Below are 25504 nucleotides of genomic sequence, written 5' to 3' on the forward strand. Positions count from 1 at the left end.
TTAGACCAATGGTAAGTTAGAGAATATTCCGCTGCGTATCTGTTGAATTGATCTAAGCTATTAATGACAAAGGAAGTCTTTAGCTAAGGTCTAAGTTAGCCCTCGCCTTTAGGCGATATTTTAAATAAAAGGACGAAAAATTAAGAGGTTCGGCCAGGAAGTGGACCGAGCGACGTGAGGCGTCGACCGCGGCCTAGTCGGCCGGGATCGGGTCTTACAGCTTAAGACCCTTGTACTAACACAACACTAACAAGGAAATCGGCCTATATGGCCAAGATCTCCGAAACAACACAAACCCTGCACAAAACAAACCTGCCAACTACCAAGCAAACAACCTAATATCTCTAAGGCAAGTCTAATCCAAAACTACTCAACCCAGAAATAAATAAAGCAAGACATGCCTATCAATCCAATGCCAATTCTGCTAAGCCATAATTTATCATACTATACCGGTTCATGCTTAATTGTATCAATCATCCTAGTCCTAGTCAGGTTATTTATCTCAGTCTTAATTCCTTATATATATCTCAGCTTAGCCCGTGCTAAACTGAGTCCGGTTTATAAAGAAAATAACCCTAAGGACTCTATCATGCAACAGCGTGAGCATTCTACTCTATATGCAACAACTATCCTAAGTTCCAAGTGGAACTCAAACAAACCAACTCACAGTGTTCTTGCAGTGTGCCGATCGGAGAGAGCCTAGCCAAAACCCGTCTTCAATATCTGGAATGGACTGGTATGGACGAATCAGGACTTGGACAGAACCTCCTCTAGCTTCTGGATATTCTTCTCGGACTTCGGTAGAGTAACAGCTCTTAAGAATGCTCTAACTTCTTCAAAATAGCTCCAAACCTCTTGATTCTTTTTTCTACTTCTCTTTCTCTCTCTAACCCACGGTTTTAGAGTGATGTTTGAGTGTGAGGAATGAATGAAACGAGCTGGGGGAGCTGGGTTTATATAGATATGGCCAACCATTGAAATGGTGCCACTCCATCGCCTGTGTGTCGTCGCGCATGCTTCCGGTTGCATGCGTTGCGACACACGGGCGTCCATATGTCACACAGCATGACTCCCTCACATGCCAGATGACAGCAGCACGTCCACATGTCTCTCAGACTGGCTGGAGTGCTTGCATCGCGACACACGAGTCCCCTGGGTGTCGATTCGCATGTGCAGACTGCAGATACGGAGACACCTCGTGCTACGACATGTCAAGCAGCAAGGGAGTGGCTCCTGCACGCCTACACCTCCTCCTTGGGTTGACACTCAGCTGCTCAGTGGATAAACATCACGTCCTGGCCTCTCAGATCAAGCCACCTCGAGCTTCCCGGTCGATTTGCGCGATTTCGGCCTTCCCGGCTTATTTTCGACCCGTGATCAATCTCGAATATTTTTCCGCTCCCGTTCTGATGCTCTGAATATTAATAATAGACTCCATAAGGATTCTGAACTTGGAGAAAAATATTTCCCGAGTCTCCGGCTTCCTCGAAAAATAGACAATACCGAAATCAGGGTTTTCGGTCGATTTTGGGTTTTCCCGTCGTGCTTGCTTCCCGTCATGCTTGCTTCCCGTCCTGCTTAATTCCCGTCCTGCTTCCGACTTATAATGTCTCTGAAATAATATTCCGCTCATATGAAGTTTCGGGAAAAACTTAGCGGCTAAGTCACGTCATGCTTCGAAAACGTCGTGCTTCTATCCCGTCGTGCTTCAAAAATGTTATGCCTCCAAAACGTCCATCTGATCAATCTAAGATTCTTCTGTAAAGAGTAGAGCAGCTTACTTCAACTCATGCTTCACTTACGACCCATTCTTGACCTTCTCGTACTCCGAAATTTCTCGATCGATCCGTATCGTCCGCGATTTGACCACAAGGTTGATGCTCGACCATTCTTCTATTTTCTCCGATCCATGTCAAGTTTCAAATGATCAAAACTCAACATTCTTCATGACTCTCTGATTCCCAAAAGCTTGGCTCCAGATCTTGACTTTTACTCTCTCGACCATTTTATCCCTTCGGGAGGGTTATTACACGGGCGCTAGCCGCCGGCGGCCACGGCCAGTACGGGGCTAGCCGCCCGGCGGCCACGGCCAGCACATGCGCTAGCCGCCGCCGGCCACGGCCAGCACGGGCGCTAGCCGCCCGGCGGCCACGGCCAGCACGGGCGCTAGTCGCCCGGCGGCCAGGACCAGCACGGGGGCAAGCCGCCCCGCACCTGCATCTCGGCGAGGGCTTCGATTTGATATCTTGCTCGGTTTCTGGGTCCTCACGGTTTGAGAGAACGGCCTCTTTGAAGTTTCCCGGCGGCCAGGACCAGCACGGGGGCTAGCCGCCCGGCAGCAAGAGCCAGCACTGGGGCTAGCCGCCCGGGACCTGCGTCTCGGCGAGGGCTTCGATTTGATATCTTGCTCATTTTCTGGGTCCTCACGGTTTGAGAGAACGGGCTCTTTGAAGTTTCAAGGCGGATTCCTTGTCGTTCGGCCTGTCCAAACTTAGATTACTTCTCGTTTCTTCCGTATACTTTCGTATGGTCGTGTCATATCAGCTACGGACCTAATGTCTCTCGGTTCTTCTTGATTGTATCATCGAAGTTTTACGACTAAATCTGAGTTGGTTTTCTCGTAAAGTTTATCGTGTAAAACAAGAACGATCGACTTTAACATAGGTTTTTAAGCTATACGACTTGTTTTGCTTTCGACGCTTGTTTTATGGAAAGTCCGCGCACGATAAATATTTTTAGCCGTTGATTTCGAGATAACCATTTTTGACCCAACAGTTAGCCCCCCAGCCTATAAGACGCGGAGACGATCTTGCGGGCGGAAGATTATGAGTTGAAAATCGAAATTTTTGGCTAAGAGTATTTCATTGCGGAAATCCACATCACCTTTGATTGGCGATCTTCAACGTGACGTCGGGAAGACCGTGAGTTAGTTGCTTAATGTGAAGAAACAGAAGAACATATGTCCTCGAAAGTCCGTCGTCTTCAACAGAAGATTCAGAGTCTCGAGGAGACGGAGACTCGCAACTTCGACTCGATTCTCGCTGGTCTGAAATCCGTGTGCACCCTTGTCCTGGATTCGGAGGGTTCGGAGGACCAGGACCACGCAGTCAAGAATCGCGAAGCCGGCGCATATGAGACATGCAGCGGTGGTGCGACCAATGGAGGCGACGGTGAGACCGTTCCTTCTTTGGGTGAGTTTTGAGGATGAAGGTGATGCTCCGGGGAGCGTCTAGGTTTATCAATCCCTTTAGGGATTTTTATTTTGATTGTGTTTCGGCCGTTTAAGAGGCGATGATGTGTATTTGCGGGACTGGCTGTTGGTCGCTTTGAATCCCGGCCCTTTTTAAGGCGTTGTATTGAACTCGCGGTATGCGTTTATAAAATATTTTGCGTTTAGAACTTCTGTTTGTCGAAGTTAGAGGGGCAGGGTGTGAGTTGTCGTCTCATTCCTGCCTCCCTGACGATCACCGTATCCGTAGTTTGTACAAAGCGAGATTTTCCTGCGGTTTACGATTTACGCGAAAATTCGTGGAAACGTATAGAGTTGAGTGAAGAGACAAGTTTTGGGATCTCGCGTCGTTGACGCTTTGCCTATGAGATGTTTAAGATACCAGCAAGGCTGGGTTTAGGGCAAGACCTAGGTTTACTCTCAGACTGAGGCTGTGCGATGACAAATCGGCTTTCGTTTTGCCTGTTTGTGATTTTAACCTGATTCGTACCGTTTTAAAATCCTTGAAGTGGTATCGGCTTATATGATTTGTATGGGCACGAATCGAGCTACTTCCTTTACGAAGTGCTGAACCAAATTTGGATTTTTTGTATAGCGCGCTATGGGATCCTTGTCGGATGTAAAAGAGCCTACCCTTAGGTGGCTTGTCTGTTTAGGACGTTAGAGTTCGTTTGTTGTGATCAGCAACAACGATATGATGCCGTTTAGAAGGCGTATGAAGGTTTTAATCGAAAAACGGATGTTCGGGCACGAAGCGACGTCTCGCAGTGCTTTGAGGTTTGTTTTTCTTATGCCATAAAGGACTATGGGCTTTTAGAAATCGCGGAATGTTTCGGGGCGATAGTTTTATGGTTTGTTTGGTGGATACTGGATCCATTGTTAAGGCCGTTTAGTGATTGGCGAGTTTGTTTGCGAAGAGTTTCGAAAATTCGGTTTCTGTGTTTGTAAAGAGTTTCGAAAATCCGGTTTCTTCAGAAAACGTGGGATTATACAAGCATACACGTTTCAAATGTGTACGAGTTAATTTTCCCTTGTGCCGCATTTCAAATGTTCGCGGGCTTGGAGATGTTTTGCGAATGTCCGTAGTCAGAAACTGTTGTTTCAGTTTGGACGTGCAAGTTATAAATTTTTGATCGAGGAATTAGGACCAGGGGTCGCGTATATTTGACCCAGGGAGAAGTGTTGGCCTTCCGGGATTTTAAGGACGACTCGTATAACTCTTGGAGCTTTGTCACGAGTGTTTCTTTTCATGCTTTGTTTACGGGGCGTATAGAACTTAATCAGTCGATGTTAAGTTCAAATTTTTCCGTTAACCGTATGGCTGTTAGGACTGATTTTATTACGAGAAATTTATCGCATGATTTACGCTTTTGGGCTATGCGACAGAGTTGCTCGCGTAATGGTCACTCGGCGTTTTATGACAAATCGTGGATTATCGTTTGGCCCTTAAGTGATTGGAGCGGCGATCGTTCAGCTGTTTTGTCTTGGCGTGAAGGCTGTGTTCAGCCGTTTAACCAAGGAGTTGGTAAACGATCAGACCACGGCCTTTTCGCATTAAGGTCATATTGGTTCACGATTGTCCTTAATGGTGATGCCGAATTCAGGTCCGGGCTTTATGGAAAGACGTAGTTGGCCGAGGGCCGAATAGAGTTCGTCGAGATAGACATGCCAATCATAGCTGAGTTTTCCGAGTTATGGGTGATGGCTTTTTGAAACGATTTTCCACTTTAGGTTTCAGTTATACGATAGATGCTTCGTATAAAGTTTCCTTTGGTCGCATGAAAATTGTTTCATTTTATCCGAGGAAATAAAGTTTAAGGAACCGACGAAGAACACGTTCGGATTCAGTTTTGGGTTATTTCCCGCTTGGACGTAATTTTCCGTATTGCGATGTCGTTTTGCATGAGACCGATCTTGCTTTTCCTTATGCTGCTTTTGTGTAACATGTTCTTGTTATACGAAAGTAATGGATGACCGGTTTCATGGAGATAGAAAATCGCAGATAGTCAAAGTAGCCTTGTTTCCGTGGTTTACACGGGAAATGTTTCCGCTTTGACTTCGTTTTTTTTTTGGCGAAAGTTGCTTCAGGTTACTCATGAAGTTTTACTGAAGGTTATTTCGTTAATTTTGTAGCTCACCGTCGTGCCATTAGTCTCACGGAAGCGGAATGAGTATGCCAAGGATGCGCGGCGATCTTTTCTCGGATTTTCGAGAGATTAGATCGGTTTGCGTGTTCTGCCTAGGCAGTCAAGAAACAATAGAACAAAACTGGAAGAAAATGCCTAAGACTTAGCTTGCTAGACTATCCACCTAGGTTCTAAGTTCTCTAAATTTTACGGCAGTTTACAAGACGTTCCCATTCCTTTCCTATGAAAAAATTAGAACCTTGATAAAATTTTCTAAGTCGTACGTACCTTAGTCTCATTGATTACTCGAGATTGCCTCATGTCCGTTCCTCTTTGTCTTCTAACGTTTCATTGTCAAAGGTCTTCGCCTAAGTTCATATCCTCGTTTCTTCGTACTGTTGGTTAAATCGACCATGTACCCGAAGGAATAGTGCAAAATCGTTGAAGCAAAGGGAGGAGAAGTAGGCGAAACTCGAAGAAGGCTAAGGTGGGCGGACAAGTGAAAACGATTGGCAAGACGTCACTTGAGTGAGGCTTGATATTTCGTCAAGCTATGAGTGAACTGGTCAGGTCAAGAAGCTTATGATATTGTTTTTCTTTACGAATGATATTTCGTAAAATATTGCCGAGCTTTTACTTTACGAGAGTTTTTCAACAAAATGTTGTCGAGTTAATTTTACGGAAACTGTTTCGTAAAATGTTGTCCAGTTTAATCGTGCAGAAGCTGTCTCGTGAAGTATTGTCTAGGATTATTTTACGAAAGGTGCAAAGTATTGGATTGGACTATCGTAGGAATAGTTTTGCGAGGATTTTCCGCGTTCGCCGAACAGTTCCCGGGGGCGCCTAGAGCAGGACTCTGCGTCTAGCCGCCCGGGGGCGCCTAGAGCGGGACGCTGTGTCTAGCCGCCCGGGACCGTGCTCCTCGTGTCACTTGTGCGTTTTCTCGGTTTTTTAGGTTTCTCGATCAACACTCGGTCTCTCAAGGTTTCTTGATTAACACTTGGTATTTCCGAGGACTTTCAGGTATCGATTTCATCTTGATCGATCTTGACCTCCAGCAACAAGATGTTTCCTAGAACGTTGTTGACCTTTTATTTTACGAGAGTTATTTTGCAAAATGTTGTCGAGTTAATTTTACGGAAACTGTTTTGTAAAATGTTGTCGAGTTTAATCATGCAAAAGGTGTCTCGTGAAATATTTTTGAGGATTTATTTTACGAAAGGTGTCCCGTAAAACGTTATCGAATTTTAACATTAGAAACGCCGATTGGTAACCCGATCAGTTGTGCTTTCTGTTTCACGAGTAATCTGGGGTTTCTCCGCGATTTCCAGGAGAACAAGTCTTTATTTTTCCGGGAAATTCTAAAAAACATTTCCAGTCGAAAATCTACTCGGTAATCAGACCGTCATATCAGCCTTGGGCTCGATCCTACCTAAAATCGTATGTGGGTCGTTTAGCCGTGATTCGGGCCCCTTTTGGGCTGTCTTGGGACTTAGACGTTTTTACGATTTTTCTTTAGAAAAAGCCGTTGATGTGACGCTGGTTTTTCCGAAAGGATTTCAATTCCCCGTATAGTTAAGGCAACTGGTGTTCAAGCTAACCATAGCCGTTTTATACGGCAGGCAGGAATCCGTCTCCACTACCAAGTCTTTTTATGAATTTTCCCGAAGTCTTTCTTCGATAATCCCAAACGAGGGGGGTTGTGTCCATGGACCCGAGGACCGTGTTGCAGGAACTTGGACGGGGGTGCATGGTTGATAGGACCCGAACTTGGTTGGGATGGTCCGTTCTCGGGACGTTTGTCCGTAAGATGATAATCTTAGATAACTGTTTGCATAAGCGTTGGTCGTAGGAGCAGTCACTGCTGAAGTTGTTTTACCAGCGTCGATGTGAGCTGTGAGTTTGTCTTTCATATTTCCAGACATTGCTTTGATCAAGCGTTTTGCGGCCGTAAGAGTAAGAGTAATCCGTCCCCCCCTCCTTCTAGCGCCAAACTGTGGGAACCGAAATTCGCACTGTCGATTTTTGTTAAGTAAATCGGAGGAAATCTAAGTAAACTTAACTTTCCCTGAAGGTCCGGATTCTCTGCGACAACCAACGACAAGTGATCAAATAAACGCGGAAAGGTTTTATTAAGATTTAAGAATGGACCTTAAGGAAGGCTGCCTACGTACCCCTTTCGAGGATCAAGTCGGACGTAGTTCAGTTAGAAAGATTTGAACAAGAGATCGAACTGCCTGGCGGAGTTCGTCTAGTACGAGCGTTTGTCATAGAAATGGGCGTGTCGAGAATAACGCCTAGGGTTTCTATGTGCGGAACTCTGAGTAAAAGGATTGTTAGATTCTTCCAAAGGAACAAAAGTCTGCGGACACTACAACAAATATGTGTATTATTAGCATCCGAAAAACGCTATCATATCGTTTTCATAGCGTTTCGAAGAACGCCGTGACAGCCGCAGCTATAATAGACCCCCCTCCTAGCGTAGCGTTTTTCGCGTGCTGTAACAATTTAGAGATATTATAGCATTTTTGCTTTGTTATATTAAACTTATTTATAGCGACTGGTTTTAGCTATTTTAAATATTTATGTGGCAGTTTCTGTGTGCTATAAAATATTTTCTTATGACAATTATTTTTTGTCATGGATTACGTTTTTGTAACTCAGTATTTTTGATCCTGTAATAGCAATGTACGTAAGCCATTGGAAAGTTTAATACAGCATTTTTCTCGTGCTGGGAAGTTTATATTCATAGCTAACACTGAATATACGATTTTTTCTATATTGACACATTTGTTGGTTTGATTTACTGAATTTTGTTTATTTTTTGGGTTATTGAAATGCAAAATATTGGAAAAAGGAGAAATGAAAATAAGATTTTTTAGTAATTGTAACGAAAATAGAAATATGGGAAAAGCATTATGATGCTGACAATTGATTAATCATATAGCAAAGAAACACATACATAAACAACATACATAAACAACAATTAGTAATGACGGCCAGACTTGTTTCGTGAGGACTGTCCTTGTGCTTGTCGTATGTGTCTCATAAGAGACGAGTTTCTGAACATTGGGTCGATGTCTTCTTCAGGTTCCTCAATGCGTGTCAAGTAGCCAAGAGAGCGTCTGTACTCTGCTCTGGTTATCTCCTCCACATCATTCCCGCCCCTGAACTCTGCTCTGGTTATCTCCTCCACATCATTCCCACCCGTGTCCTCGTTGTTGTTCTGTGTTGAGTGCTTCTTGTTGTGGTTTTTGTTTTTGGAGTAGTTGTGGTCTCACTCCAGATGCCGGCAGAGCACATACGATGATCTTCCTTCCTTCCATTAGATTTCTAGACTGTAAAGTTAACACAAGTTAGAACTGTAATTGATATTTGATTATGAATATCTTAACTTAAAATGAAAACTTAACAGTAGTTAGATAGATCTATACGGTTACAATACACATAATTTGAAGAAGAAATAATAAATCGAAGATGATATTTGAAGAAGAATAAATGGAAATCGAATATCTCTGACCTTTGAAGAAGTTCCAAACCCAGATCTCTAAGGCTTCGAATCTTTAAGGATCTGTTAAGAGTTGTTACCTTTTTAATTAGAGAAATGTATAATAATCATAAGGATGAGTTAAATCTAGGGTTTAGGCGTTAGAGGGCGCAGACCTATTGATATGGATGAGTTCGATGGAAACCCAGCGAGTGAAATCGAGGTTGCTTAAGAGAGATTCATGGTTGTTTGAGATGGAATGGTGATGTGTAGACAGTGATTAGTGGTGGGTCAAAGTGGGCTCGTGGTGGCACAGAGAGAATTGCGGTTGTTTGAGATAACTCTGTAACCTAGGTTGCGGTGGAGAAGGAAGGAGATAAAAGACAAAAACAATTGTGAACCGTTAGATTAACATTTACGAACGGACATGATTAGAATCCTTGCCTTAAAATAATCAACCAATAGGAAGAGAGGACGAGGATAGATGGATGGTGGATTATGGGCCTTTGATCTTATATCAAATCGATGGCTACTAAAAAAAGAAGAGAAATTATGTTTCTGGGTATTTAAAATTATTTTTAAAATATGTAAAAAAATTGTAAAAATTTATAATCATGATTTTAAAATATAAATCTAATTTTAGCATCAATTTGTCAAAATATAAACCACAAAACACTTTAACTACACCAATATACCCTAATCCTCAAACTCAACACTACATATGCTAACACTTTCACAACAAAGATAATGTGGAAAGGGGAACTACATCATATGTTTTGTGATTAACATATCATTTTGTCTTAGTGTGTGTTATAGCATCTTGAAAAAGACCTGAAAACTATAAGTGGAATAAACCTTAAAAGAAATCTCTAAACCTAATCACAAAAAAACATGAGAATCCTAACCCCTATCATTACCCTAAATTGAAAATAGTGATTTTCTAGCTGAACCAACAAATGGACATTTAGTTTATTGGGCTTTTGTAAAATTGAAATGATAAAATGGATCAAACACAATAACATAAAGTCTTAATTTAGTAAAATCATCCAAACCATACATAGATTAAATTTTTCAACCGAGTACATGAAAAAGAGAAACACACGAGTCATTGAAATACAAAGCCATGTTCTGAAACAGCAAAGAACAAGAACTTAACTAAACAGGAAACACCAAGTCACCATGCTCCTTTTGGTCTTTTGTCAAACCTGTAAATAAAGACATATAACCTTAGTTTTTTACATTTTCATACGGATGCAAGAGAACATGTGAGAAAGAACGCAAAATAAACACAACTCTCACCGTTATAATTTTATCCTCTGGCCAAGCAAGACAGCTGCCTAGTGCATCTTCCATATACTCGATCTCCGACGAAGTCCTCCACACAGCTGCATCTTTCACCTTGACAACATCCACAAAGACTCTACAAGCACCAAGCCCCAATGCCTGAAAGTGGACAAGATGCTCAGGATTACTCGAAGACCATCGTCCTTCAGCGACGACGACATTGTTTCCAGATATATCCAGCAGCTGGATTTTTTGATTTGGCTTGAATTTGTTACGCTGGAATCACACAAAGCAAAATCGAAGCCAAAATTCAAGCATCATCCCAGAACAAATCAACTAATTGAAGAAAAGAAAGTACCTCAGATCTGCGTAGAGGAGATGCTGGAGTAAATGGTTTCTTAGGAGCTGGTGGTGTTAATGGAGACTTCTGATTCTTAGAAGATGAACTCACTGCTTTAGAATCTGATTGTTGACGACGAGGAGAATCTGTCATATCCGATTCAAACACAACGCAATTTGCAGGCCATGCTACATAACAGTTCATAAAATCCTCCATAGTTGTCTTTCCTACAGTAGGCCTCCATATGTATGCCGTTGGGTTTAGGACCTCATCAACATAAACTTTTACTGCATTAGGACCAAGAGGGAGTCCATTGACCAATGATTTTGGTTCTTTTGTCTGCCATCGGCCTACAGCAACCACTTCCTCCTTCTTTATATAGTCCATGAGTTTGCATTTGTTAACTGAACCTGTGAAGGGGCTCTGCCAAAGACAACAAAGACGGGATAAAAAGGACTCAGAATCATACTCATGTATAGAGAGAAAACATAATCAGCTACAGAGGGAGAAGAAACTTAACGTTAGGAGCATTGTCCTCTGGAATGAGACCTGCTGTTGCAACAATACAGTGATCAGAATGCCATGCAATCATTTCGCCAACTGCATCCTCCAAAGTAAACATATTCTGTGCAGGGCGCCATAAAAAGGTGTCTGCTTTTATTGCAGTTTCAACTAAAACCTTCACCGCGTGAGGCCCTAAAGGAATCCCATTAACTAACTCATCAGCTTCAGCTGAAACCACCCTTCCCTCAGCAACTTTCACATCGACAGAAGCCCAGTCAACCAGATAACACTTGGGAAGTGATCTGGTATTATTTACACTCTACATGAAGAACAAGCAATGTCAAACCAATTCATATATACAATTCCATAGATAGAGTAAGGCAGATGAACTCAATTCATACCTGGTTTTCACTGACATCAGTTGCAGGTCCCTGATTATTCATTCTGCGAAGGGCCTTCTGTAAATCATTAACCTGTTCCTGCATGTACACCTGTTTTTGTTCCATTGCAGCGATATAGCTGTCCTTAACCTGTAAACAATTCAATTTGGTCATGCTAATGCCTCTGCCCATCGCCCGCAACCGCCCAGGTTGATCAGGTCCCAATATCTGAGATAGCATACCATGCTTTGGATTCGTTGTCGTTGAATCGGCATGACCCTCAAGTTCGATCTCTGATGCCTTTTTCTGGAAAGACATTAAAATTTCAATAACCACAAAGCCATTTGACTTTGGTTGAGGTTCACTAGTGTGAAGCCATCTTCTACCTTGACTCCGTTACCTATATTTGCCCACTGACAGCGAAATACAGGAATGTAAAATGTATTGTAATCGATCAGCAGAATCTCCAACACTCTGCCATAGTATGTTACCAAGTCAACCATCTGCGAAGTATCTTTTGCACTTGATCTACACATAGCTGTTGCCTCATATAGAACACCACTGTTCTGGCTTTGTCTGTCAACTGAAATCGTGTGGAACCGCAGACCATTAACTATGTAACCAGTGTAAGACCTAGAGCTAACACGAGGTCCGTAGGCCAGCCATTTGAGTGTCTCGTCGTGATGGTCTGAGCTAATAGGTATCTATAAAAAGATATGTTGTGTCAATACATATGTATAGCCAAAGCCAGGAAACTAAATTGTTGATCATATTATGAGAACTACCTGCTCTTTTAACCAAGAAGCAAATTTCTGTGAATGCATTCTCCATAATATTGTTGCATCACGTCTACATTTTTCATTAGTGTCTTGTAGATGCTGTAGATGCATGCTTCAAAAGGATTCAAACAGAGTATTAGCAACTTAATAAACTAACAACCCGCAGTAACTACAAAACAAAAAGTAGCTTTGAAAGACTTACTCCACATAAGGTTCGACGATAGTCATATTCTGAATCACAGCAAGATGTACAATGCTCATATCCTTCTCAGAAAGAACACAACAAGTGCCAGCAGATATTGGACGACCTTCAAGAATAGAGCTACTCTCATACTCAGCGTTTCTATCAGGTTTCTCCTCATAACCTGTTGTTTTTTTCAAGAACTGACTGCAAAACCTAACACATTCCTCTGCGAGATACGCTTCAGCAATACAACCCTCTGGCCTTGCAAGGTTTCTGACAAAGTCTTTCAGCACCTTCATGAATCTCTCAAATGGGTACATCCAACGGAAATGAACTGGTCCACATAACCGAGCTTCCCTGCCTAGATGAACTACCAAATGCACCATTATATCAAAGAAACTTGGAGGAAAAAAACGCTCAAACATGCAGAGTGTTTCCACAATTTCCTCCTCCATTGCTGTAATTTTGTCTACATCAATTACCCGCTGACAGAGATGATGGAAGAAAGCACAGAGGCGTCGAATAGCTATCCTAACACCTTTAGGTAATAACCCTGTCCAAATTATAAATGGAGAAGCTGTTGCATCAGGACATCTAAATCTTGACTAATACAAAGTTTAAAGACTCAGTTGATACCTCTGATAGCAACCGGAAGAAGCTGTTGCATCAATACATGGTAATCATGTGATTTCAACCCTGATATCTTAGATTCTTCCAACTTCACACACCTTGATATATTTGAGCAATAACCATCCGGACCTCTGAAGTCTGATAACCGCTTGCAGAATACTTTTTTCTCTTTGCTGGACAGAGACCAAGGAGCTGGAGGAAGGTATGTTCTTTTTCCACGGGGTTGAGGATGTAAATCCTTCCTAATGCCAAGCAGTTCTAGATCTTTCCTCGCGTTAAGACCGTCTTTAGATTTTCCACAATGCAACAATGTTGCTATAAGGCTTGCAGCAACATTTCTTTCCACGTGCATAACGTCTAAGTTGTGTCTTACCGGTAGATCCTATAAAAAACAAACAAAGATAATAGTGTCAAAGAAAGGTGGTGACTGCACAGGTCATAAAAACTGATATCTCTTCAGATTAGAAACATACCTCCCAATAAGGTAACTTGAAAAAGACTGACCGCTTCTTCCATCTAGATAGCTCTTCCTCATCAACTGCTTCTTCCTCTTCCTCTTCCTCTGAATCACTGGATTCATCATCCGTATTGGAGTCTGATCCAACCGTCTCATTAATCTTCCTCTTCCTTCCAGTTACTTTCACTTTTCCAAAATCATTCTTGTAGTTTCTGAGTATATGACTTATGTTATGACCACTCAGAATTCTACCTTTTTTCCCATGCTCTGCTTTCCCATCAAACCAAGCTTTCTTTCCTCGATAAGGATGTGTGGGAGGAAGACCTTTCCGGTGGGACATATAAACGTGCTTCCTGCAGTTAGTCAACCACATCGTGTCTGTGTTTTTCCCACACACTGGACAACCCATTTTCCCCTTTACTTTGCAGCCTGCGAGATTACCATATGCTGGAAAATCCTGAATGGTCCAGAGAAGCATTGCTCTTAATGTGAAAGTCGTGTGGCTGACTGCATCATACGTTACCTCTCCTTTCTCCCACAGGTGGTTAAGATCCTCTATAAGCGGTTCTAAGTACACATCAATGTTGTTACCAGGTTGGGTTGGACCAGGAATGAGCAACGACAACATGATGTTCTCCTCCTTCATACACTTTTCAGGTGACAGGTTGTAAATGACAAGCAAAACGGGCCAGCAACTGTAGTTCACATTCTTCATGCTGAAAGGATTGAACCCATCAGTGGACAGCCCAAGCCGAAGATTCCTTTCTTCAGCGGCAAATGAAGGATATCTGTCATTCATCTGATCCCAAGTTACAGAATCAACCGGATGTCTGCTTTTCCCATCAGTGCTTTTATTACTAAAATGCCACCTTAAGTCCTTTGACATGTCCTCTGACCTGAACATCCTCTTCAGACGTGGGATTATGGGAAAATACCTAAGAACTTTCTGTGGAATACCTTTCTTTACATCACCTGTGCGCAAGTTACTCTTCCATCTTGATGCATTGCATTTCGGACATTTGTCTAACTTCTCAAACTCCTTTCTGAATAGACAGCAGTCGTTCACACAGGCGTGTATCTTCTCATAACCCATATCAAAAGATCTCAAGAACCTCTTTACTTCGTACAAGGACGTGTGCAAGACATTATCCTTGGGTAGCATCTGTGGCAAAGTCTCAAGCAACAGATCAAAGCTTCTATCAGACCAACCATTCTGAGTCTTTATCCTAAAGAGTGAAACAATAGCAGAGAGCTTGCTGTGGTTACCACAACTTGGATACAGAGGTGTTTCTGCATCGGCTAGCTTAGCAAGAAACTCATCTTCTGCCTTATCTTCACCTTCAGCAACCTCACTTAAGTCACCATGCCTTAGAAACTCTTCATCAACATACGCTGCTGCTTGGTATAACCCTAAAATCTCATTGCTCTTCTCACTTGCACTGCTTCTGCTGTCAGTCCCTGATATTACTTCTCCATGGTGATACCAATCCTCCCTCATTTTGTAACTCAAATCCATTCCCCTAGTTACTAAATGATCCACAATAACACTGGCTGAGTGACGATCTACGTTGCGACAGTCAATACATGGGCAGATGATCAACTCAGACTCTCGCAAATCTGCAGCAACTGACCTCACAAATTCCCATGCACCTCTCTCATAATCAGGATCAGCTCTTCGGTTTAGAGACATGAAAGCATAATTTAAACACTCTTAATCACACACAAAATATAAGTTCCTATAATATATATTGTTTTTCCATACCTGTTTAGATGAACCCATGACTTTTCAACCATTTTATGTCCTAAGTTTCTAACCGATAAACCAACAAAATCAAGCAAAGCCATAAATTATAAGTCAAACATACACCAAACAGACACATTGTTATTCAAATAAGTACCAATAAACTATCAATTATTCAATCGCCAATCTATCAAATACTATAACTCAGTCATTCACTACCACCTACAAGAAACAACTTCTATTGGGTGAAAAAGAAAAACCTCAATAAGCTCCTTCCGATTTCAACTCCACTTCACTCCAAAACGGACAATCAAAAGCTCAAACCTGCAAAGCAAAAGAGAACAGACAAGAACCACAAATCAATTCGCGTTCGGTCCAAAACAATCAAACCATAAATCAATTCTCCTCACGATACAAAATACGAAACAGAACTGATTAGCTCTAACCTGACTTCTCTCCTCCTAATCTTCGGTTAAATCAAATTTTTAAAACCTGTAACAAATCAAACGATCGAATTCATCAAAGAGAAATCATATACATTTAAGTTATCGAAGGAATTAATCAGACAAAATGGAATCTGGGTTCACCGGGAAGCTGTCCGCCGGCGATGAAAGCACCGTACCGTACGGATTCTGGTCAAAGATCGGCGAGATTGAGCTTCCCCATTCTTTTTTTTCTTCGATAGTTTCTAAGTGAAGAGAAGGAGAGGCGGAAAAGGTTGAAACAAACCTTAGGTCTTTTGCATCGCGACACCACTTTACTCTTTTTAACTGAATTTTTAATTATTTTTTTACCGGGTTACTGATAAATATAGCTAGCGAGTAAATAACGCTACCAAAAATATGGGCATAACTTTTGGTAGCAGTTCGTGAATTCGTGCTACCGTGAACTGCTACCAATACCCGTATTTCTTGTAGTGGGACAAGATGAAGGTAGAACGAGAGGCGGCCAGACGTCCTAGGTCATGCCTTGCTAGTCTAACCACCTAAGTTCTAAGTTCCCTCAGTCTAAAATCTCGGATCTGCTCTCTAAGTCTCTCAATTTTCTTCTCTTGGATTTTTCTCCTCTGCCCCCTTTGCTTCTCTCCTCAAGCTGCTTTATATACTCCTCCTTATGACGGTCTATTCTCCTTTTGGGCCGCGAAGCGGGCTTTTTCCATTTTTGTCGGCCTTCATGTTTATCGGGAAACTTGACATTTATCTTTGGGAAACTTGACATTTATCCTTCTGGAAATTTAGCATTTATCTTGTTATGTAAAGATAAACGTAAATCGTCGTATCTATCTCAGATAATCGTAAGCGGACTGTCCGATCGCGTTTGGTCCCTTTCGGGCCGTCTCTAGGACTTCCGTTGTTTTCTACGATTTCTTCGGAAGATCTTCAATCCTTCGTAGAGTTGAGATGAGTGGTGTCTTAAGATAACCATAACTGTTTTGCACGAAGAATTTAAGATCTTCCTTCCCGTTGATATCTTACGAGTTTCCGAAGTGTTTCCGACGATCTTAGTTTGGAGTAAGAACGGGAGTTTTGTACGCGGAATCTCAACGATTCGTTCCGCGAAAACTTGGGAAAGACGCAAAGTACAGACTTCTGACGGCCGGGGCCTAGAACTTATGCACGGAAACTTGTCGCCCGACGACCCGAGCCAGCACGGGGCTAGCCGCCCGGCGGCCATGGCCAGCACGGGCGCTAGCTGCCGGCGGCCACGGCCAGCACGGGGGCTAGCCGCCCGGCGACAACGGCCAGCACGGGGGCTAGCCGCCCGGCGGCCACGGCCAGCACGGGCGCTAGCCGCCGCTGGCCACGGCCAGCACGGGGGCTAGCCGCCCGGCGGCCATGGCCAGCACATGCGCTAGCCGCCGGCGGCCACGGCCAGCACGGGAGCTAGCCGCCCGGCGGCCACGGCCAGCACGGGCGCTAGTCGCCCGGCGGCCACGGCCAGCACGGGCGCTAGTCGCCCGGCGGCCACGGCCAGCACGGGCGCTAGTCGCCCGGCGGCCACGGCCAGCACGGGCGCTAGTCGCCCGGCGGCCAGGACCTGCATCTCGGCGAGGGCTTCGATTTGATATCTTGCTCGTTTTCTGGGTCCTCACGGTTTGAGAGAACGGGCTCTTTGAAGTTTCCCGGCGGCCAGGACCAGCACGGGGGCTAGCCGCCCGGCAGCCAGAGCCAGCACTGGGGCTAGCCGCCCGGGACCTGCGTCTTGGCGAGGGCTTCGATTTGATATCTTGCTCATTTTCTGGGTCCTCACGGTTTGAGAGAACGGGCTCTTTGAAGTTTCAAGGCGGATTCCTTGTCGTTCGGCCTGTCCAAACTTAGATTACTTCTCGTTTCTTCCGTATACTTTCGTATGGTCGTGTCATATCAGCTACGGACCTAATGTCTCTCGGTTCTTCTTGATTGTATCATCGAAGTTTTACGACTAAATCTGAGTTGGTTTTCTCGTAAAGTTTATCGTGTAAAACAAGAACGATCGACTTTAACATAGGTTTTTAAGCTATACGACTTGTTTTGCTTTCGACGCTTGTTTTATGGAAAGTCCGCGCACGATAAATATTTTTAGCCGTTGATTTCGAGATAACCGTTTTTTGACCCCAACAGTGAGACTCGAACCCAGGTCCTCACCCTTTAACAGCATTCCCACAGGACAAGCTGTCACCAATTGACCTGCAGATCAATTTGTGACAGCTTGTCCTGTGGGAATGCTGTTAAAGGGTGATGACCTGGGTTCGAGTCTCACCAACAACCTAATTATGGAGATAGTGAGATCTCATAATGGAGGGGTTGGGGTCGGTGCGCTGCAGCGCTGTGAGTCTGGGGTCCATGGGCAGGTGTTCCACGGGACGGGTTGTCACATGATGCATGTGATAAGAGCTTCCAGGCCTTAAAGAACATGTTGACCAGTGCACCAGTACTAGTGTTGCCTGAGGCCGACCAACCATATGTGGTTTACACAGATGCATCCATTACTGGATTAGGCTGTGTGCTCACACAACATGGAAAGGTCATTTCTTATGCCTCTAGACAACTAAGGAAGCATGAGGGCAACTACCCAACTCATGACCTGGAGATGGCTGCAGTGGTATTTGCTCTAAAGATATGGAGGTCATACCTTTATGGTGCTAAGGTTCAGATCCTAACCTACCACAAGAGTCTCAAGTACATTTTTACTCAGCCTGAGTTAAACTTGAGGCAGAGAAGATGGATGGAGTTTGTGGCTGATTATGATCTTGACATTGCTTACCATCCGGGCAAGGCAAATCTGGTGGCAGATGCTTTGAGCCGGAGGAGAGCTGAAGTATCAGCAGAGAGAGAAGCTGATGTATTGGAGGAGATGGTCAGGTCCTTGCATCTAAACACCTTGGTCAGTGAGGATGAACCTCTAGAACTGGAGGCTGTGGATCAGGCTGATCTCCTGAGTAGAATTCGACAAGCACAAGGCTTGGATGAGAATTTGCAAAAGGTTGCAAACAATGACAAGACAGAGTACCAGACGGCCAGTAATGGTACCATTCTGGTACATGGGAGGGTAAGTGTCCCGAGTGACAGGGGACTAAAGGAAGAGATTATGAGACAGGCTCATAAGTCTAAGTTCTCAGTACACCCGGTGTAGAAACCCGTGTAAAAAAAAATATTATAATAAAGATTGGAGTTAGAGGTCAAGCTTTTGGGATTGAAAGAATGAAGAAGGATGTTGAGTTTTGATCATTTCAAACTTAACATGGTTCAGAGAATTTGGAAGATTGGTCGAGCATCTGTTTTGAGGTCGAGCCACGGGCGATAAGGATCGATCGGGAAGTTTTGAAGCACAAGTGGTCAAAGAACTGATCATGGGAGAAGCCATGAGACAGATAAGCTGCTCTACCATTGATAGAAGTTTCTTAGATTGAGCAGACGGATGTTTTGGGAGCATAACATTTTTGGAAGCATGGCGTTTTAGAAGCTCGACGTTTTTGAAGCCGATGTTTCTTAACCACTAAGTTTTCCCGGGAAATCTTCGTATCGATAAATTATCACTCTGGAGACATAATGAAGCAGGACGGGAAATAAGCACGACGGGATTGAAGCATGACGGGAAAACCCGAAATCGACCAAAAACCCTGATTTCGGTATTATCGAAATTTTTCGAGGAAGCCGGAGCCTCGGGAAATATTTTCCAACAAGGTCAGAATTCTTATGGAGTATTTTAAAAATATTCAGCGCATCAGAACGGGCATAGAAAAATATTCGGGAATCATCGCGGGTCGAAAATTCACCGAAAAGGTCGAAACCGGTCGAATTAACCGAGAAGCTCGAGGTGGCCTTATCTGAGAGATAAGGACGTGATGTAACCTGCCTGGCATGGTATGTGGCAAGGGAAGCAGGAGGTGTTGAAGCCCAGGAGAGCAGAGCATGCTGATTGACACCAGAAGCACGAGGTGCCGCGATACCTGCGATCGGAGCATGCTGAGCGACATGTGTGCGCTGAGTGTCAATCTGGATGAGGTCAGGACGTGGATCAGACACATGGAAGGTGTGGTGTCACCCTGCAGGAAGCTATGGTCATGCCATCAGACATGTGGAGCACGAGGTGCCGCGACGCATGCGTCCGGAGGCATGCGAAGCGACACACGGGCTGCCACACGGCTTGTTTGTGATTGGTTGCTGCAACCTTTATATACCCCACGACCCTCAGCTTATTAAATCACATTCAGACCAGTTTTAAACTCAGAGAAAAACGTGAGAGAGAAAGCTAGAGAGAGAAAGTTCGAGTTCGATCATTTTCGAGTCTTTTTCGGCAGTTTTTGAGAGTCATCGAGAAAAGTTACTCTGCGCGATTTGAGTCAGCTACTACAGAAGCTCTGCTTGAGTGAATATCAGTCCAGAACGTGGGTCTACTTGGGAAGGTCAAGAAGAAAGGGTTCGGATCGCTGAAGTCGGGTTTGGGGTCGAGGCCACGGTCAACCGAAAACTGTGAGTTATAGTCAATTGTTTGCTTAGCTGTTTTCATGCAGGTTCCTGTTACTTGGAGGTTGGATCATGGCAGGAGGCCAGGTCTAAACTGAGTAACGGTTTGATTAGTTTATAGTTGAGTTTGATTAGTTAATAGCATGCTGTTACAGGCTGGGAACCAGGCTGCAAACTAATGGTTTGGAGAATGAGATTCTGGTCGATTTTGGTACTGGTTTTGAAAGGACTTGATGCTTGGATCAAAACTGTCCAAAACTGTACCTGAAACAAAAGAAACTTTTATGAGTTTTATGGATTTATAAAAATGAAGAACAGAAGCAAACTATGAAAATAAAACAAGAACAGAAACAGAGATGATTTTTTTTATGGATTTTAGATTTATAAAATGAATCAAACAAAAGATGCAAACAGAAATAAAAATAAGAGAAATAAAAGGATAGAGATGGTGATGGAATCTGTTGCTGGATGTGTGTCTCTCTCAACAGATCAGTGGATGGATGATGAGTAGAAGATGGGATTGGCCTTGCTGGATGTGTATCACTCTCAAGGCAAATCGTTGGGGGGATTGATGGAATGAAGAATCGCCACAAGCTTGATGGTTGGAGCTTGATAAGATTCAGGCTGCTCTCTCTTGCTTCTCACACTAGAAAGACTTAGGGTTTTCTTTGCAAAGGCAAAACAAATTTTATTCAAGACTAAAGTGCCAAATTTCGTCAGCCACAAGGGGTTATAAAGCCATCCCTTTCTGGACTCAACAAAGTCTTAAAAGGCCTAGACAAAGGGCCAACTTTCACAAAAGATAAAAGGCTGACAATTGCCCAAAGTCTTAACCAAAATAAAATTAAAATTAAAACAGTAAACCGGTTGCTGATTGAGATGCCTAAACCAAAGCTCATAGTATGCTTGCATGTTGCCTCATTAAAACCTTATCGGGAAAACCCAGTGGGACAAAACCCGATGAAGGAAAAAGAGTACAACACATACTACTTACTTTGGTGGTTGGCTATATCTCTGAACCGGAAGCAATGTGGTCGGTTGGATTGGAGATTGATTCTGAACCAAGGTTGAATGTGGAGATGATGAAACCGGCTTGGTTCTGGCCGAGTGATCTGAATTGGATTGGACCGGCTGAGTCTTGAACTTCAATTGAACCGGCTTGGTCTTGTATCTTCAATTGGATCATCTCTTCAATCAGTAGCTGGTTCTGGCCGGTTATTCCATCTTGATCTAGGATCTGTTGGACAGCCTTGGAGAACCCTTCCCTTATCGCCCTGGTTCCACTCCTAGTGGTCGGACCGCGCCTAATTATGGGAACCTCTACTTGGATGGCCTCATCATTCCCTCCCTCTTGAAAAGGTTCTGGCCTCAGAACATCATCATCTGCAAGAAAAGGGGACAAATCAGATACATTGAACGTATGGGAAATCTTAAACTCACCTGGAAGATCAAGCTTATAAGCATTGTCATTGATCTTTTCAAGAACCCGGAAGGGTCCAGTCCCTCGAGGTGATAGCTTGGACTTCCTTGCTTCAGGAAACCTTTCTGGCCGCATGTGCAACCACACCAAGTCTCCTGGTTCGAACAAAACTTCCTTTCTCTTCTGGTCGACCCGCGCCTTGACCTTGGCCGCCTTGGATTCTAGTCTCTCCTTGACTTTTTGGTGCAAGGTCTTAACAAACTCCGCCTTGTTGGCTCCATCTCTACTGCGGTACATAGGACTGGGCAGTGTGGAAAGGTCCAAAGGAGTTTCAGGCTGAAAACCATAGACAACTTCAAAAGGAGAAAGATCAGTAGTAGAGTGCCTAGCATGGTTATAAGCAAATTCAATAAAAGGCAGACAAGTTAACCAGTTCCTTAAGTTCTTACCGACCGTAGCTCTCAGTAACTGAGAGAGTGTACGGTTTACTACCTCGGTTTGGCCATCAGTCTGTGGATGGCAAGTGGTCGAGAACAGCAGCTTGGTACCAAGTTTACCCCATAAAGTCTTCCAGAAATGGCTTAAGAACTTGGTGTCTCGGTCAGATACAATGGTCCTAGGCATGCCATGTAGACGAACCACCTCTTTGAAGAACAGGTTGGCGATTTGGGTGGCATCATTGGTTGTGTTGCAAGCAATGAAGTGAACCATCTTGGAGAACCTGTCCACAACAACAAAAATGGAATCCTTGTGGTCTATCTTGGGCAAGCCCAGCACAAAGTCCATAGAAAGATCTACCCAAGGGTGGTCAGGAATAGGTAAAGGCATGTATAAACCGTAAGGATGTGACCTGGATTTTGTCTTAAGGCAGACAATGCACTTGGTGCACAAGTTCTCAACGTCCCTCCTCATGTTTGGCCAAAAGAAATGATCGGTTAGGACACTTAGAGTTTTATCTCTACCAAAATGTCCCATGAGGCCGCCAGCAACTCCCGCATGGAACCTTGGGGAATGCACAGTTTCTTTTCCTTGAACAAGAAGCCATCTTGTTGGTAAAATGGGCCGGCTGCCATCTTGGTAGTTTTCCTGAAAACTTCTTGAAAATCAGGGTCAGTAATATAAGAATCCTTAATATACTCAAAACCGATGATCTTAGCCTCCATGGTGGAGATAAGAGTGTGTCTCCGGGACAGTGCATCGGCCACCACATTGTCTTTGCCCTTCTTGTACTTAATCACATAAGGGAAAGTCTCCACAAACTCTAACCATCTGGCGTGCCTCTTCTTGAGTGTGGTCTGACCTCTCAAGTGCTTAAGAGTCTCATGATCTGTATGAATAACAAACTCTTTAGACAAAAGATAATGTTGCCAAGTTTCAAGAGATCTCACTAGAGCATAAAGCTCTTTGTCGTAGGTGGGATAATTGAGGGCAGCTCCACTCAATTTCTCACTGAAGAAGGCTACTGGTCGGCCTCCTTGAGTAAGCACAGCTCCTATGCCTGTACCTGATGCATCACATTCAATCTCAAAGGTTTTATCGAAGTTAGGCAGAGTAAGGACTGGTGCATGAGTCAAACTATATTTAAGCCTGTTAAAAGACTCTTCTTGGGCAGGACCCCAAGTAAAGGATACATTCTTCTTGATCACAGACGTCATTGGGGCAGCAATGGTACTGAAATCCCTGACGAACCGTCGATAGAAGCTGGCCAGACCATGAAAACTGCGGACATGGCCAATGGTGGTCGGAGTTGGCCAGTCTTGGATCGCCTTGATCTTTTCTTCATCGACCTTCAGTCCTTGTGAACTCACAACAAAACCTAAGAAAACCAATTCATCAGTACAAAACACACATTTCTTTAGGTTAGCATAAAGTCCCTCTTGCCTCAATGCCTTCATCACCTGCTCTACATGATAAACATGGTCGGATAAACTCTGACTATAGATCAGTATATCATCAAAGTACACAACCACAAACTTCCTGATGTATGGCCTTAGAACCTCGTTCATAAGCCTCATGAATGTGCTGGGGGCGTTGGTAAGGCCAAATGGCATCACAAGCCACTCATACAAACCTTGTTTCGTCTTGAAGGCGGTTTTCCACTCATCACCTTCCTTCATACAAACTTGGTGATATCCACTCCTGAGATCAATCTTAGAAAACACAGTAGAACCACTTACACTAGTAAAAAAAACCCAAATAGCAACGGTCACTAATCGTTGCTATACGAGAATTGTTGGGGTCAAAATCGGTCAAGACGAAATCGATGTCCGAAAGTCTCGGAAAAACATGAAAAATGTTAAAAGCCACCTCGAGAGACTAATTGTTAATCGAGAAACCTTAAGAAAAATTAAGTTCGAGATTCACCATCTCGAAATCAACTGCTAGAAACATTTTCTACACAAGGAAAAACCTACGGAAAACTGAAAACGCAAGAAACACGAACACGCCAAAGGAACCGAGCAGCCAACACCGAGCGTGGCCGTGGCCGCCGGGCGGCTAGCCCCGTGCTGGCCGTGGCCGCCGGCGGCTAGCGCCCGTGCTGGCCGTGGCCGCCGGGCGGCTAGCCCCGTGCTGGCCGTGGCCGCCGGCGGCTAGCGCCCGTGCTGGCCGTGGCCGCCGGGCGGCTAAGCCCCGTGCTGGCCGTGGCCGCCGGCGGCTAGCGCCCGTGTTGGCCGTGGCCGCCGGGCGGCTAGCCCCGTGCTGGCCGTGGCCGCCGGCGGCTAGCGCCCGTGCTGGCCGTGGCCGCCGGGCGGCTAGCCCCGTGCTGGCCGTGGCCGCCGGCGGCTAGCGCCCGTGCTGGCCGTGGCCGCCGGGCGGCTAGCCCCGTGCTGGCCGTGGCCGCCGGCGGCTAGCGCCCGTGCTGGCCATGGCCGCCGGGCGGCTAGCCCCGTGCTGGCCGTAGCCGCCGGCGGCTAGCGCCCGTGCCGGCCGTGGTCGCCGGGCGGCTAGCCCCGTGCTGGCTCGGGTCGTCGGACGGCTAGTCCTCGTGCGTAAATTCCAAACCTCCGGGTCGCCAGAAATCCGTGTTTCGCGACTTTCCGAGTCCTTGCAAGTAAAACTCCTTTTTCTGTTCCGGGATTTCTGAAAACTCCTAAGACATCAACGGATAGGAAGACTTCGTATAAAACGGTGATGGTTATCGTACAACACCATTCACCTCAGCAATGGATCGAAGATCTTCCAAAAGACTCGACATCCAAGTAGGAGCATCCTTTCAGAGAAATCGTAGAAAAACAGCGGAAGCCCGGAATGCGGCCCGAAAGGGACCAACTCCGATCGGACGACCAGTTTACGATTTTCTAAAAGGATAGATGCGACGGTTAACAATTATCTTCGCATGACAAATGATAAACTTCCGAAAAGATAAATGTCAACTTTCCGAAAGGATAAATGTCAACTTTCCGAAAAGATAAATGTCAACTTTCCCGATAAACGCGAAAGCCGACGAAAATGGAAAAAGTCCAGCCCACGGCAGACTCAGCCCACCAAGGATAGACCGTCATATGGGAGTATATAAGCAATGCTAGGAGCAGAGGAAGGGGGATCCGAAATCAGAAGAAAGAAACCAACCCAGAGCAATTTAGAACTTAGGCGCTTATTTCCTTTTTTAGCGAGCTGCGACTCAACTAGGTTAGATCTAGGATTCGAGACTAGCGACGATCGACAGCTCTTGCGGCCGAGATCTCGACCTGTTGTCCAAACGCTCTCCGCAGATTCGGAAATAAGATTCTTTCTTTTTGCTCTACTTATTTTGCGTATTTATTCTCAAATTAGACTTGTCTTAACTCTGTCGTGCGTGGCCCAGCAGATAGCCGGGATCCTCGGGGAAAACTAGGTCAACTTAGTTTTCCTACGTTTTAACATTAACTAAAATCGACAGTGCGAATTTCGGTTCCCACAGTTTGGCGCTAGAAGGAGGGGGATTCACGGCTTTATCTTTCTCGCAACTACGCACGCCCGGTTAAGCATGTCTGTTGACGCGGAAAAAGACAAGCAA

At 44.5% G+C, this 25504-nt stretch overlaps 2 protein-coding genes across 2 annotated transcripts; both read right to left on the reverse strand.

The window, feature by feature from the left end:
- Nucleotides 1–9865: 9865 nt before the first annotated feature.
- Nucleotides 9866–11561, reverse strand: LOC108834515 (uncharacterized). Its single transcript, XM_018607853.2, has 5 exons — nucleotides 11372–11561; nucleotides 10987–11289; nucleotides 10485–10889; nucleotides 10142–10402; nucleotides 9866–10047 (listed from the first exon to the last, which is right to left on the reverse strand). Exons 1-5 carry the CDS (start codon nucleotides 11540–11542, stop codon nucleotides 10042–10044), a joined length of 1146 nt encoding a protein of 381 aa, XP_018463355.2. The 5' UTR covers nucleotides 11543–11561; the 3' UTR covers nucleotides 9866–10041.
- Nucleotides 11562–12920: 1359 nt separating this feature from the next.
- Nucleotides 12921–16040, reverse strand: LOC130500868 (uncharacterized). The gene is made up of 3 exons (XM_056995808.1): nucleotides 15588–16040; nucleotides 13417–15465; nucleotides 12921–13325 (listed from the first exon to the last, which is right to left on the reverse strand). The coding sequence occupies exons 2-3, from the start codon at nucleotides 15088–15090 to the stop codon at nucleotides 12939–12941; spliced, it is 2061 nt and encodes a 686-aa protein (XP_056851788.1). The 5' UTR covers nucleotides 15091–15465; nucleotides 15588–16040; the 3' UTR covers nucleotides 12921–12938.
- Nucleotides 16041–25504: the final 9464 nt, after the last annotated feature.

The sequence above is a fragment of the Raphanus sativus genome, unplaced genomic scaffold (assembly GCF_000801105.2).
Source record: "Raphanus sativus cultivar WK10039 unplaced genomic scaffold, ASM80110v3 Scaffold0052, whole genome shotgun sequence".
Classification (NCBI taxonomy): Eukaryota; Viridiplantae; Streptophyta; class Magnoliopsida; order Brassicales; family Brassicaceae; genus Raphanus; species Raphanus sativus.